The sequence below is a fragment of the Mixophyes fleayi genome, chromosome 5, assembly GCF_038048845.1.
Source record: "Mixophyes fleayi isolate aMixFle1 chromosome 5, aMixFle1.hap1, whole genome shotgun sequence".
Classification (NCBI taxonomy): Eukaryota; Metazoa; Chordata; class Amphibia; order Anura; family Limnodynastidae; genus Mixophyes; species Mixophyes fleayi.
Genome location: NC_134406.1, coordinates 254,043,500 through 254,058,158, shown reverse-complemented (window position 1 = coordinate 254,058,158; position 14,659 = coordinate 254,043,500). Strand labels below are relative to the sequence as shown.

The window sequence follows — 14,659 nt, the reverse complement described above, 5'->3', positions numbered from 1 at the left end:
GTGTAGAAAGCACCAAATCCGCCTGCATCTTGGATGCAATTAACAGTTGCGACAGCTTGCGACTCACTACGAGAGAATGGGAGGAACGCGGAATTGTGAAGGCGTGAGCATGTAAATACATCCTAGTCGCAGTGAGCCGCAGGCGCAACACACGTCAAAACAGGGATAAAGCTGTGCGGCAGGAATTAGGTGCCGCAAGCGGTTAGCTAGCTGCAGGAACTGCTCGCAGCTCGGTAGGGTATTAAGAGTGGGACGCAACTGGGGTTGCTTGCAACTAGTAATACCCTACCAAGCTGCGGCACACTCCCACTCCTACACTTCTTAAACGGACTTTGCGTCCGACTCTAAATGAGGTCCATTATGTTATACAGGGTTCAGACCTCCGAAGACAGCTGTAGAAAATGTTTGAGACGATGAACATGCTTACAGAATCGATATATATAGAAATACAGCTATCCAGATAAGGAAAGAACTTTGCATTTTTAGCACCAGTCAGTCTTAGCATTCATACTCTGCCTTCTTTTACAAGACAACACTGTTTTTGTTTGTGAACCAATAAATGGTTAAGTTCGGCTCTATGAATAATAAATCTGGTTATTGTAACTCAGGTCATCTAGGAGCAGAGAGCATTGAAGGAGATACACCGAGCTGTAGTATCTGAGATAAACGCAGATAGCTACCAGCCGACAGCACTTTCCCCATTGTGCGCATTCCTGCACAACAAATGTTATGTTTTACAGAACCTGACATACGTTATTTAAATGCAAATTGATGCTGTGTATTTATATATTTAATATTTCATTTAGCAGTTTCAAAGACTTGTGAAGGTTAAAAAGAAATATACTTCTGAGTGTATAAAATGTAATGATTAAAAGAACAACTTGTAATTGTTTCGAGGAAGTTTTTTTTGAAAGTCTTTGATGTTACGATTAATGTTTTGGATGTAAATAATTTGATACAAATGCCTGTTTGCTTACATTCTTGGGTTTTATTATTTTTTTTTCTTTACAGCAGTCAGTAGGTTTGCCTTGGAAAAAATAAACATATTTCATCTCAGTGTGTGTGTGTATAGTTGAGAACCTAGAAGAAAATGTGTAAAATCGTAATATATTCTGTGAAATCTACAAAGAGGCAATCAAAGTCACTTCAAGGCGCAACTATAACTTATCTTGGTTAACAATAGGCAACATTATCATACAGGACCTGTGTGCTATGTACTGTACGGTGGTGTCTGTCTGCCTTAATAACTTCATTTACTACAATATTATTTCACTTGAAAGACAGAGCCATTTGCAAATTATTTCTTTTTTAAGATTCATTGTCAGAAATTACCACACACAACTATTTATCATCCCTGTCAGACAGCTTTGTTAGGTAGCTAAAAATAGAGTTCTGATAATAAAATCTGATACCACTTTAATTATAAATAAGTTTCTAAAGGCACAATGGCATAGATTAATAATATGATGGCCCCACCAGCCTGTAAATATGAATAGGTGCTTAATGCCAGGTTCAATACCAAATCTTTTAGTTTTCCCCAATTTAAATAAATATTCACTATGTTTTACTCATGAAACAGAATATGGAAGAAAAGCTTACTGTTATAATTTCAAGAGATGTTAGCCCCACGTCTGTATCTATAAGAAAAAATTCTCTAGATATGACAGCCTGGAAAACTCTGTGCTGATTTGACAGAACCACTGGCCGTGGCTTTTGAGAGGATGTTGGCTTGGTCCTACGAGTTGGGAGGAGGTAGGTTTAATTCTATGAGGTGGGAGGAGTTAGGCTTGGCTCTACGCATTGGGAGGTTGTAGGCCTGGCTCTAAGCATTGGGAGGAGGTAGGCTTAGTTCTATGAGTTGGGAGGAGGTAGGCTTAGATCTATGAGGTGAGAGGAGGTAGGCTTAGTCCTATGAGGTGAGAGGAGGTAGGCTTACTTCTATGAGTTGGGGAGAGGTAGTTTCAGTTCTATGAGGTGAGAGGAGGTAGACTCAGTTCTATGAGGTGAGAGGAGGTAGGCTTACTTCTATGAGTTGGGAGGAGGTAGGCTTAGTTCTATGAGGTGAGAGGAGGTAGGCTTAGTTCTATGAGTTGGGAAGAGATAGGCTTAGTTCTATGAGTTGGGAGGGGGTAGGCTTAGTTCTATGAGGTGAGAGGAGGTAGGCTTAGTTCTATGAGTTGGGAGGAGGTAGGCTTAGTCCTATGAGATGGGAGGAGGTAGGCTTACTTCTATGAGTTGGGAGGAGGCAGGCTTAGTTCTATGAGATGAGAGGAGGTAGGCTTACTTCTATGAGTTGGGAGGAGGTAGGCTTAGTTCTATGAGATGGGAGGGGGTAGGCTTACTTCTATGAGATGGGAGAAGGTAGGCTTGGCTCTATGAGGTGGGAGGAGATAGGCTTAGTTCTGTGAGGTGAGAGAAGGTAGACTCAGTTCTATGAGTTGGGAGGAGGAAGGCTTAGTTCAATGAGTTTGGAAGAAGGAGGCTTGGTACTACAAGTTGGGAAGAGGTAGGCTCAGTTCTATGAGATGGTAGAAGGTAGGCTTAGCTCTATGAGATGGTAGAAGGTAGTCTTAGTTCTATGAGATGGGAGGAGGTAGGCTTAGTTCTATGAGATGGGAGAAGGTAGGTTTGGCTCTATGAGTTGGGAGGAGGTAGGCTTAGTTCTACAAGATGAGAGGAGGTAGACATATTTCTACGAGTTTGGGAGGATGTAGCCATAGTTCGATGAGTCGGGGGGGAGGATGTAGGTTTAGTTCTATGAGTTGTGAGGAGGCAAGCTTAGTTCTAAGAGTTGGGAGGAGGCAAGCTTAGTTCTAAGAGTTGGGAGGAGGGAAGCTTAGTTCTAAGAGTTGGGAGGAGGCAAGCTTAGTTCTACGAGTTGGCCTAAAATGTTCCAGATTTCAAAACGTAAATGTTTAAATGTATGGTATCAGATTGGTTGCCATCTCTTACAAAACAGTATTTGTTGGTTTATCATTTGTTTACTTGTGTTCACCAGTTGTGTTCTTAATGAATGTCTGATTACTTTGGGAAATAAATGCCTCTTTATGAATGTTAGAAGCCTTTCTTGTGAGCACTGTTCTACTGCTTGTCATTACCTCACAACGCATTAACCCTTTCCGCCAATTAACTGTAAAAGGGTTTCTATAGCAACATGGCATTAAGCCACAGCTAAAAAGTGATTGTATTGTCCTGGTGCACACTCCATGCACACAAAAATGTAATACGACAACAGTGAAATGCACTAGGTCTGCTTCACATATTGAAACAGTGGCATTGAACAAGAATTTCTAACACTACATGTTGAGCACAGGAAAAATAAAGAATTAATTTTTCACACACCTAGTATTGGTTTAACAATCATGTGGAAACAGTGTTTTAAAAGTGTGTATACAATTAACTGCTGTTTGAAATAATTAAACCTTATATTGCAGCGACGTTTTTTACAAATAATGTTATCAAAAATGGTGCCTGTAAGGTGCTGGCAATCTTTCGCTCAAATCATTTTTGAAGATAATGGAGGTCCTTAACAAGACTTATTTGAAGGAATTCTTATGAATGCAATGTGATAGAATTGTAGAAAATAATTTGATAACACAGTATCACTATTGTTTTATACAGGACCAGTTATACGTAACAAATATAATTAGTTTCTGCATCTAATATATATGGATTTTGCAAAAACATAATATATAATACATAACAATCTGATACATACTTGTCTACTCTCCCGGAATGTCCGGGAGACAACTGAATTTCGGTGAGTCCCCCCCGAAGAGTAGGCCACCCTCCCGGATCCCGCCCAATCTTCTTGCGAAGTGGGCGGGACGTGGTGACGCGATTCGCTGCGAAACGCGTCTGCTCTGCCCCAAGTCCTCTTCCGGGCACTTCCCCGGTGGACTGCTGCGTAAAGCAACTGAGGAGACAAATATGGAGGAAAGAGTGGAAGTGCAAATTTGTAATCCCTGAATAAAAGAATAAAAGTGTTGAGGTCTTATGGGTAGCACACAAATCACAAAATTAGCACCAATTTACTCATAAAACTCACACAGCACCAGGCTTCTTCTCAAGCAGACTCTCTCAGGACTGAGCATGTGCAAAACAAACCTTTTTTTATCAAGCCCGGAGAACTTCAGACCCCAGCTGTTCCCTACTAGGCAATCTTTGTTGCCAGATTTTAATAAGACCGGCTGCAGTAAGGCAACACCCTATCAATGCTAAAACAGGGACCTTCTCTCCTGGTGGAACAATATGAATACACACCCTGTCTGTACCACTTCCTAACTGGAAATGGAAAAACTGAAATTTTTTTTGGAATGGGTTGCACTGAACAGTAGATTATCGATGTAGTCTTTCAGGATGGTGTTCTCCATAGTTACGTTTTTAACTCATTAATTTCCAAGTCACTCAATTTAGATTAAACATTGTTCAACACCAGCATTGGTCACAAAATCTCACAATAATTTTACAGAAAATGTTATGTTTGTTTTATGTGTCCTTGTAATCCAGAAATTCTCTTTGCTCTCCGTGCCTGTAAAACCACAATGTGTTTTTTCCACAATAATACATACATTTCTGCACGACGGACCATAATATATCAATGAGTTTTGACTGTAGCAAGAATTGGGACAATCTCTTCCAGTAGAATAACAAACAATCTATGTTAGGAATACAAATCACAACCTTCTTTTAAATCATGGAGAATGAGCAATTCCGTTTGGCAACATTAATTTTATGTCAATCAAGAGAAATGGTGAGGACTCCAAATTCATGCCAAATAGTTTGCTAATTTAAAGCGGTCACACAAGCAGCAAACTGGTTGACCAACTTCGTCAATTTAAGCCACAGTGACTCATCCCTGCCACATTTGAATGACCTAAAAAGCTTTCAGAAATCTGTAATCTGGCGTTTGCAAAATCAAATACAGGTGATTGGAGGCACAGCGACCAAATCACTGCATGCTCTAAAAGTTAATTTTCTTGCATTTTAACTACTTAGAAAATTAGGAAAAAACTTAAAATGTATTGCCCTATGTCAAAAATAACTGCAATTTTGCACACAAGGATCTATATGTCTAATATTTAGAACTTTGTTGCCAAATACAGATTAAATAAAGTTTGTCTTACAGTTATAACAATATTTTCAAAGTACAACATTATAGCACTATGCTTGTTTGACACAATGGATATGTTACCAGTATATCTATCACCTAGTCAATGGAGGTAGCCATAATGTAGCTTGAAACAATATTCATTAATCAGCAGCCTATCAATCCTTTATGAACTATTCACATGTCAGCTTTTCCTAGTATATCGGCTGCATTTTTGTTGAATAATGATTCCACCCACAAAATTGCTGCCTTACCGTATGTAAGGGAAAAGCATGTTTTAAGACACTTTCATTTAAATTAGACACTATTAATATGAATACACATTTAAAGTTTCGAATCACCAGAATTCTGTAATTATAAGCATTATAAGTTAAATTAATGCTATCTTCAACATAGTGGATAACTTAGTTTTATGTTAAACACAATGTACAGGATGTGTTTAGGAATGTAAGAATTGTATAGTCGTTTTATATTTTTTGTATATGATTTTGATGCACTTTTACAGAAGTCGGCAGACAGTGTTGCTATGGGAATAAATGCACCAAAATTATATATTGCCACCATTGTTCCCCTGGTACTCCACCCACACCCTCCCCCCAGTATGACTGACTTTCACGGTGATAGTAAGTAGCCAGATTACCACCAGCTATCAGATAGTGGTGCCTATAGCCCAGGTAGCCTGAGCACGCTATAAGAGATTCCGGAGCAGGAGATATTAGCAAGTGAGATCTAGCCGATATGCAAGGTTCTTCTAGAAACACAGTGGATACACACACAGTGATAACAAGTCAATACAGCAAACAATACACTTACCATTTACATTTTGTAACATTTATTACAAGACTCTATACTATATATAATGTCCTATTAGAGTTAAATTATCATCAAACTCTATTACTATCATCTATGATTAAGTATAGGGAACACCATACCTCCAAACCATCCCGATTTAGGCAGGGCAGTCACGATTTGTGGATTCTGTCCCGCCACCCTGAATGGGTCAGCTTTGCCTCAATCAGTGGCGAATTTGGGGGAGATTCTGTCCACTGTTGCTCTGCTTGGCTGAGCAGCTTTGAATGGGTTCAAGTGTGCACGTCAATGAAGAGGTTTGGAGGGGAAGGAAGGACAGAACGGGGCAGCCTAGCGCTCCCACGCCCCAGGCCCCTCTCCCGCTGCCGGAGAGACAAACTTTGGGTATTATGGATCACTACGATTTACTTCATTACAAAACATTCAGTTCTGGTGATATTTAGGATTTAGCTCTGATGTATGTAGCTAAACAGGAGTTTTCACTAGCCAAAGGCAAAAAATTTCATTCGCCAAATTAAACAAAAGTCCTTTAAAGCATTTGCTTTAATGTGTAAATGTTTTTAAATATTTTGTATTTATTTTTGAAATACATTTTATTTATTTTAAATATATTTATTTTTATTAAGTGGACCTGAAAGTTCCAAATATGGGCTTTAAGTTCCACCGCACATGTGAGAACTGACAAGCTGACGCACATCTACAAGGACTGGCCCCGGTGGAACCGAAAGTTAACTCTTACTGTTCTGTGTCGTTATCGCTGGGCAAGCAATTAGTGGCTGTAAAGAATATTCCTTGTGTCCACAAAGGGGCTCTTAATAATAGACACCTTAACCTCTTAATCCATCACAGTAGCATCTATGACACATCAAAATTATAAACCAAAACGGAGCAACAAAAAAAACTAAGGCATTATAACAAAACTGATGAAACAATGTATTTATTCTAATAAAGTAAACTCAAACATTCATTTATATTTCATTTAAAACATACAAACTCTAATTTTATATAAAAGTAGGTGTCAAACACAAGACTTGTGTGAAATCATTGAGGTCTGTACAATGAAGCCTTTGCATCAATAGTATAATGACATGAGACAGTGTTTACCTTTGCAGTACACAATACAGTTGTTCTTGTTGTCCTCGACGCCTTGCCACGTCACGTCCAACAACCATTTGGGACCATCGCTCAATATAAGGGGCACAGGAGCCTTGGTTTTCTGCAGAAAATAAGATAACCAACAACTGCCACTTAGTTTCGCTCGTTTATAAACACAATATTCATTATTAATAAAACTCTTAGCCATGGGCTATAGCCCTGTGTCTTCTTCCTAGAAGAACAAAGAAAAGCATTCCATGTTTTTGCACTCATCTGAATAGCTACATGATCACTGAGGATATTTCAAAAAAGATTCTGGATCAGATCTCACAGATTAGGAAGATCTCCGGCGGTTTGAAATTATAAAGAGGATACAGACGACTTTCAGAGTACAAACCCATGTTTGCAAGTGAACTTTAGGCACATTGTACTCTCTTATCAACAAGATCTCACTATTTCCTGAAACAGACAGGAAAGAATTCAGGGAATCAGTATCCATTTCAAAACCTTATCCGCCGTAACATTTATTTTCTAGTAGGAAATTATTCTGAATGAATAATGTAATTTTTCCCCCCTCTATCTTCGCCGCGTGATGATGTACAGTTTTAGTGCGGCTGAAATAATAATATTGCTAATGTTTCAATATGTAGTCTAGAGACTATAAAAGAGACGGAGTGAATACATTTCAAGGCAGGGGAAGCAAAGCATGACACCCTCTTGTCCTCTGAGATATAAAAAAAATAGCGTTTATTCCATATATTTCTACACTGAGGATTTATTTTTATACATAATTAAGATTTATTTTACGCCCTCTTATTAAAAGATGCTGTTATACTGCGCTGATATATTATGGTTTTCTTAGCATAAACATGGTTTGCACTGCATAAGACATGTTGTACATATTGTATATTCAATTTAATTAATGCTGGAATTGTGACCTTGTTGTTTTTCTAGATCAGGCTTAAGGAGGGACTCCAGGTTAGGGTGAAATCTAAATAAATAATATCAAACTCTGCTAAGAATTATACATGACCTTTGTGTAGGGTCTGCCTATGATTTGTTGTAGGCCTGGTGAAGAAGGTACGTTATTGGTGGCTTGGGATCACATGACTGCTCTCCAGAACTCTACCTACTTCGATTGTCTTGTAAGGGAACGGACCACTTTTCAAATAATTTTTTGTTCAGCTTCTGTACCTAGCAACATCAGACTGATGGAAAAGAAGAACTGTTGCAGCCAATCACTGAAAAACTACACTCCCCAGAATTCAGCTGAGATTCACAATGACTGAACAGCACCAGAAGACCTAACTCTGGGGCTAACAACTTTTTAGTGGTAAAAACACAGGGAATGACAATAAGGATTTTTTTTCTATTAAAGCCAAAATCAAATGTTATTACATTGTTATGTATTATATGTCTTACTAATTAGTAAGTTAGAGGTAGACGCTTCTTTTAAGTCAACTATGGCTCTCCAGCTGTTCTCGACTTGTCTTGCTGTTTCCAAAAGGCTGTTTTTATCTCATAGTTATGATGTAACAAAAAACATTGCGGGGGTTGCACTGAACAGCAAAATGTAAAGTTTGGTCATTAAATGTGGAGTTTTGACTCGATTCGTCTTTTAATTATTTTATTTCCAGAACGGGCAGCTTAGGGGGACAATTGTTTACAAAATTGAAGAGGGCCGGACAATGTCAATAGATACAGGCAGAGAGGTAACAAAGTAAATGTAATAAATGAACAGAATTAACAAAAAAAAAGTCGTATTCCAGTCGTATTATGCATTAGTTCTTGCTGATTGATATAAAAAAAAAAGAGTTACAGCTTAATCCAATGAAAATCTGCTGTTCGGGGTAATTTGCACAACCCTAGAGACCAGTTTCTTTTTAACACTATAATTTCCTGATTCCTTATCTCAGAGTGTACAGTGACGTAATGCAACTGCTGACTACATAGCTGTAATTACTAAATGTTAGTTTGTTAGGGCCCTATCAATGCTGTGCTTTTAAAGTAGATTCTTATAAATGAGTTAATCTTATTGTCTTCAGAATAAACCAGAGCACAGCTGGAATGCTGTGCTATTTTTCCACAATAAAAGACGGTGGATTCCTGCTCTGTTTGCATTATATAGCAGTCAATGGAGAGAGCGTGATCTCATACTTATTTCTATCACAGTGGGTCATGGAGCAATTTGAATATTTGGATTGTATAAAGATTATCACAGTAGTGTTGTCATCAAAGGCAGCCTTATAGACGCTGTTCATAAATCATTTTCAATAAAAAAAAAAAAAAAACACAAGTGAAATATTATACCGCAAAAAAATGTTTTTATTGCCAAAAGAAAGCAAGTTAAAGCGTATCCTTTATAAAGAATCAGAAATATACAAAGCGACTCAAATTTCAATTAGAAAATGATAAACATTTATAAAAAGAATGCAGAAATAACATTTGTGGAAACAATAATGTTACTGTGTTTACCATACCTGCTAATAATATAAGTACATGAGGCCTGCCAAGTAAAGGGAGACTAGAATGGATGACAAATGGGTTTGTTTAACAAAAACTTCCTGGATTAATATATTTAGTATGTACATAACAAAATAACAATTGTATTCCATTGTTTAAAGCTTAAGACGGATGCATTGACAACTGCAGTCTCTTGTTCTGTTACGATATTTAATATAATCACAATTCCTATTTCTAAGTTAATGTTATTTTAAATATTATTATATTATAAATGTTCTGTATGCTTCATTAATGTATCATTAATTACACCACACCCACTTATTCCATTGCCAACTCTCCCTTAATGTCAGGGAGACTCCCTGAAATAGGGGTGATCTCCCTCACTCCCTGAAGAGTCTGGCATTCTCCCTGATGCTGAGCCAGTACAAGACGTGGTTGGCTTCACCATCTGTGGCATGATGACACAGTTCAGAAATTGTGTCCTATGTCCATGTATTGATGCCTATGGAGGTGGCCATTTTCATGGAGACCAAAATTTAATCATAGACTGAGAGGTAAGACAACTTGACTTCATTAATGGAGACAGAAATGTAAAAGACACTGCAGTCTCTAGAGATTCATTAGCTGCTTTTCTTTAACGCATAGTTGCCTACTCTCCCGAAATGTCCGGGAGACTCCCGCAATTCTGGGAGACCTCCCGGGCTCCAGGGAGAGCAGGGCAACCTCCCGGTTCTCGCCCACGCAATAGATAAGTGGCAGGGGCGGGGCTTCATGACGCAAATGACGCCCCCGCACGCCCACCTCCCCCGGTATCTCCCTAAAGCCAATGAGGAAAAGTCGGCAAGTATGACTTATTTGCATAGCCACACCTATTGTTTTGCATGACCACTCACATTCCTTTCAACAGTGAGCGTCAAAGCTCCACAATGTGCTCACTATCATGAATGGTTCTAGACCCAGCACTTTTTTTTCCAAGATAAGGATTTTTTTCATAAGTTGCAATACCATGCCTAAAATGTAATATAATAAATTTACCAAGACCCCCATTTTTCCCCACATTCTCCTACTTAGCAGTGCTCTTCATAGTAACTCCCAGTGATCATGTCTGCGTGTTTGACATTATCAACAAGCTGCAGCAAAATTGTATTTGCTGTCTGTGTTTTGGAACTTTCTGGATAAGAGATCCAGACCTATTTCACAAACATATGTATTAAATGAAAGGAAAAATAGTTTGTTCTAGTAAATTCAAACATAAATAAGACAGCCGGCATAAAGAGATGAGAAGAATATTGGTTTCTTTTCAGGATAAGTTGGATTTTGGGTGGCTCAGGGTCAAACAATAATTCATGGAGTGAAACCTGTGAAGTTCAGATAAAAAATAATTATTAAATATTGCTACTGACATAAAGGTATATAATGGTAACTACAGTTTAATGTATTTATACAATGGTAGCGTTGTGAGTAGGTGATTGCATTAGTACATATACACATCGTAAAATAACTTTTGACAACCAATTGTTTCCTTGACTCTGTTCCTGCCCGGTCATTATTGTTATGATAAAGAATGTACAGGAAGGAAGGAGAAAGTGGATGTTTCCTGAGACAATATTATAACAGTGACATCAGACAGAGAGAACCGGAGACCATGGATAGTAAACAGTGATTTACTCACCACTGCGCAGCACGTCAGTATTTGCACAATTGTCTACCTCTATGTCAGAGGCGGGCTGGCGAATCTCAGCCCGGGGGGCACACCGGCGTCCGCATCACATGACAGGCGATGCGGCAGCGATATCAATGACGCGGCCGCCTGTGTGCTAACACGGCCGCAGGTAAGTATTAAAAAAAACGTGCATTCCCCCTGCCCCCCCCTGCTCTATGTCACAAGTACACCCCCTTTTTCCTACTCATCTGCTCTGGCAAATTTTTGGGGGATAAAATAGGGCGCTTACAATTCAGTGTTCATCATCTGTCACAGTAAAGCCTCAATACTGTCTATTATTATTATTATTATTGTTTATAGAGAGCCAATCATATTAAGCCGTACTTGCCAACTCTCCCGGAAAGTGCGGGAGACTCACGAATTCCGGTTGTCCCCCACAAGCCTCGTGCTTCAAAACTACTAGGACCGCCCCGAGAATGACCAGACCCAATCACGATGTGACTACGTCCCCACCGTTGTTGGGAGGTGTGCATCCTCATTAATAAGATATCTAACTACACAGATATGTGAAAAGATGAATTTACAAGAAATTACACAGCTGTGACACACAGTAAATGTAACATAGGTTAAGTTATATGTCTTTTCAGATACCCGTTTCATTTGTAGTTGTGCATGCTTGTCTACTATAATACCGCCCCTCAGGGAGATCCTGGAGGGGAGGGGCAAATGTGGGGGCCTTGTGAGGCAATTTCCATCATTCCAGCCCAGCCCCCACTGCACAATGCCGTACTAACATCGTCATGCAGCAAATTGCATCATTACGGACGGCTCCACCAACTTCACAAGAACATCGGATGGAAACCGGAATGGTAGCTAACCCTTCCGGGAGTCTAGCAGGATTCCCCGAAATGTAGGAGTCTCCAGGACACTTGGGGTGGGGGGGGGGGGGAGTAGGCAAGAATGGCTGTGTATATGTGACAGATCCAGATTAAATCAATAGTAAACAAGATATGAAATACTCATGTGCAATACTGGGTCTAATTATTTTTCATTTAGTTATATCATAATGGGGTTTATTTAACAGTATGGTGCAATCAGCAGCTGTAGATGTTGGTTGTACACTTGATTATTACATATTGATTATAACTAAATAAGTGGGTGGTTGACTCCCTGGAATGACAGGTGGGCGGAGTTTATATCAGAGCAGCGCCTCCATTTCAATCCATGTTCATATAATTAACAATTGCCATATTTTACTGTATAAGCCAAAACAAATCAACTTACAGAAATACGTTTATGACTCCTACAAACTGTCCTTGCAACGCAAAACATGTCTCTATATAGAAAATGAACGCGAATATTATCATTTTGAGTAAAAAATACTTTTTTTGTAAATAGAACTATTCAATGCAATTCTGTTCCTCCAAAGGTGCAGATATGAAAACAAGCAAGTAAAATATATCTCTGCCAATAACAATTCTTCCTTGTGATCTTGTGTACAGGAGGGAGCATTCAATGTCGTGTGCATACTGTATCTCAGTCTGCCTCTATAAGTAATGTGGAGAGTATGTTGCTAATTGTCAGCAGCTGCTTACGTGTCACACAGAGATAGTCATTTGTTCCTCAGGGCGGAAGTCCCCCCAGGCCAGGTTTGAGGCTGTTGCAAAGTAAATGACACTCGGCTGCTTTAGAACTGTCAGCGAAGAATATTACTGAACAATTCTCTTTTCTGTTACTGTATCTCGTGTAATAACTTCAGGATCAGATACAAGTAGGACCCACGATTATCCAGGATGGTTGTGTGACAATCAGGATGAACATAGACAGCATTTTAATATGATAAACATATTGTAGGTCAGAACAATTTATATATATATATATATATATATATATATATAGGGACTGTCACACAATTATCAGGACTGTTTGGGTTGGTATCTTTTAGATTCAATCTCATGTCTCTCTTTATTTTGTTATTGTACTATACTGCATATCTTTGTAGAAACAGTTCTCATCGACTCCCAAAATTGAATAATTGAATTTGAAATAATCATCTATATATTTATATGGCGCCACTAATTCTGCAGCGCTGTACAGAGAACTCACTCACTTCAGTCCCTGCCCCATTGGAGCTTACAGTCTAAATTTCCTAACACACACACAGACTAGGGTCAATTTGATAGCAGCCAATTAACCTACTAGTATGTTTTTGGAAAGTGGGAGGAAACCCACGCAGACACAGGGAGTATACACAAACTCCACACAGATAAGGCCATGGTTTGGAATCGAATTCATGACCTCAGCGCTATAAAGCAGAAGTGCTAACCACTGAGCCACCGTATACCCTATGTCATTTTTTTGTTTTACTTCATAAAGGATGCAAACAAAACAACTCAAAATATCTCCCTCCCTATAATAATAATCCATTCTAATAAAGCAATATAATCATACAAAAACAAAAGAATATCAGATTAAATTTCATACCATTTGGAACAGTAAAAACATTGCTTACCTTCACTCTACAATAAATTCACTACAATAAATGTGTGCAAGTAGAAATCAGCAGCATATGTACTATTGTGGTTGGCTGATATCTATTGACCTGTATCAGTATCATGTGTTAGAAAGCAATAATGTGCATGTGACTGTACAAATATAATTACCAAACTTTCCAATGTTATGGTTGGGGGCTAAAATTGGGACTTTGTGGTGACAGTCGCTGTTGGTGTGGTCACCATGGCTGAGAGCCAACGCTGTTCTGGGCATTGTGAGCGAATTTGCCATAAATTAGTGAGTGTGCACTCAATATGCTCATGCCCCTTGTATATATCATCCACTCCCCCCTTATTTTTACTGGGAAAAATGTGTTTGGTTAATACTACGTAGCAAACAAAACTAAGAAAAAAGTAAATAAAATGTAACATCACACTCTATCCATGAAGCCCACTGAACAGACCTGCCATAGGCATGTGCCTTCATTGCTTACTGTAAAAGTATGGCACATTCATACTCTGTTACATCATCATCATCATTTATTTATATAGCGCCACTGATTCCGCAGCGCTGTACAGAGAACTCACTCACATCAGTCCCTGCCCCATTGGAGCTTACAGTCTAAATTCCCTAACATACACACACACAGACTGAGAGAGACTAAGGTCAATTTTGATAGCAGCCAATTAACCTACTAGGATGCTTTTGGAGTGTGGGAAGAAACCGGAGCACCCAGAGGAAACCCACACAGACACGGGGAGAACATACAAACTCCACACAGATAAGGCCATGGTCGGGAATTGAACTCATGACCCCAGCGCTGTGAGGCAGAAGTGCTAACCACTCAGCCACCGTGCTGCCCATGACATCAAATCATAAGACAAGAAAATATGTCTTTATTATATGTCCACAGCTTTCTGATAAATGTGCATCTAAGACGCGCAGGAGTGGTAGTGTGCTGCAGCCTGGTAGGGTATTACGGGTGACATGCAACCCCAATTGCATCCCACCCGTAATACCCTACC

At 39.1% G+C, this 14,659-nt stretch overlaps 1 protein-coding gene across 1 annotated transcript in view; it reads right to left on the bottom strand.

The window, feature by feature from the left end:
- ZFPM2 (zinc finger protein, FOG family member 2) overlaps positions 1 to 14,659 on the bottom strand; it is a 300,634-nt gene that overhangs the window by 119,098 nt on the left and 166,877 nt on the right. The window contains exon 5 of the mRNA XM_075213954.1: positions 7,025 to 7,136. Coding sequence (XP_075070055.1) covers positions 7,025 to 7,136 — 112 coding nt within the window. The remainder of the gene's footprint in view (positions 1 to 7,024; positions 7,137 to 14,659) is intronic.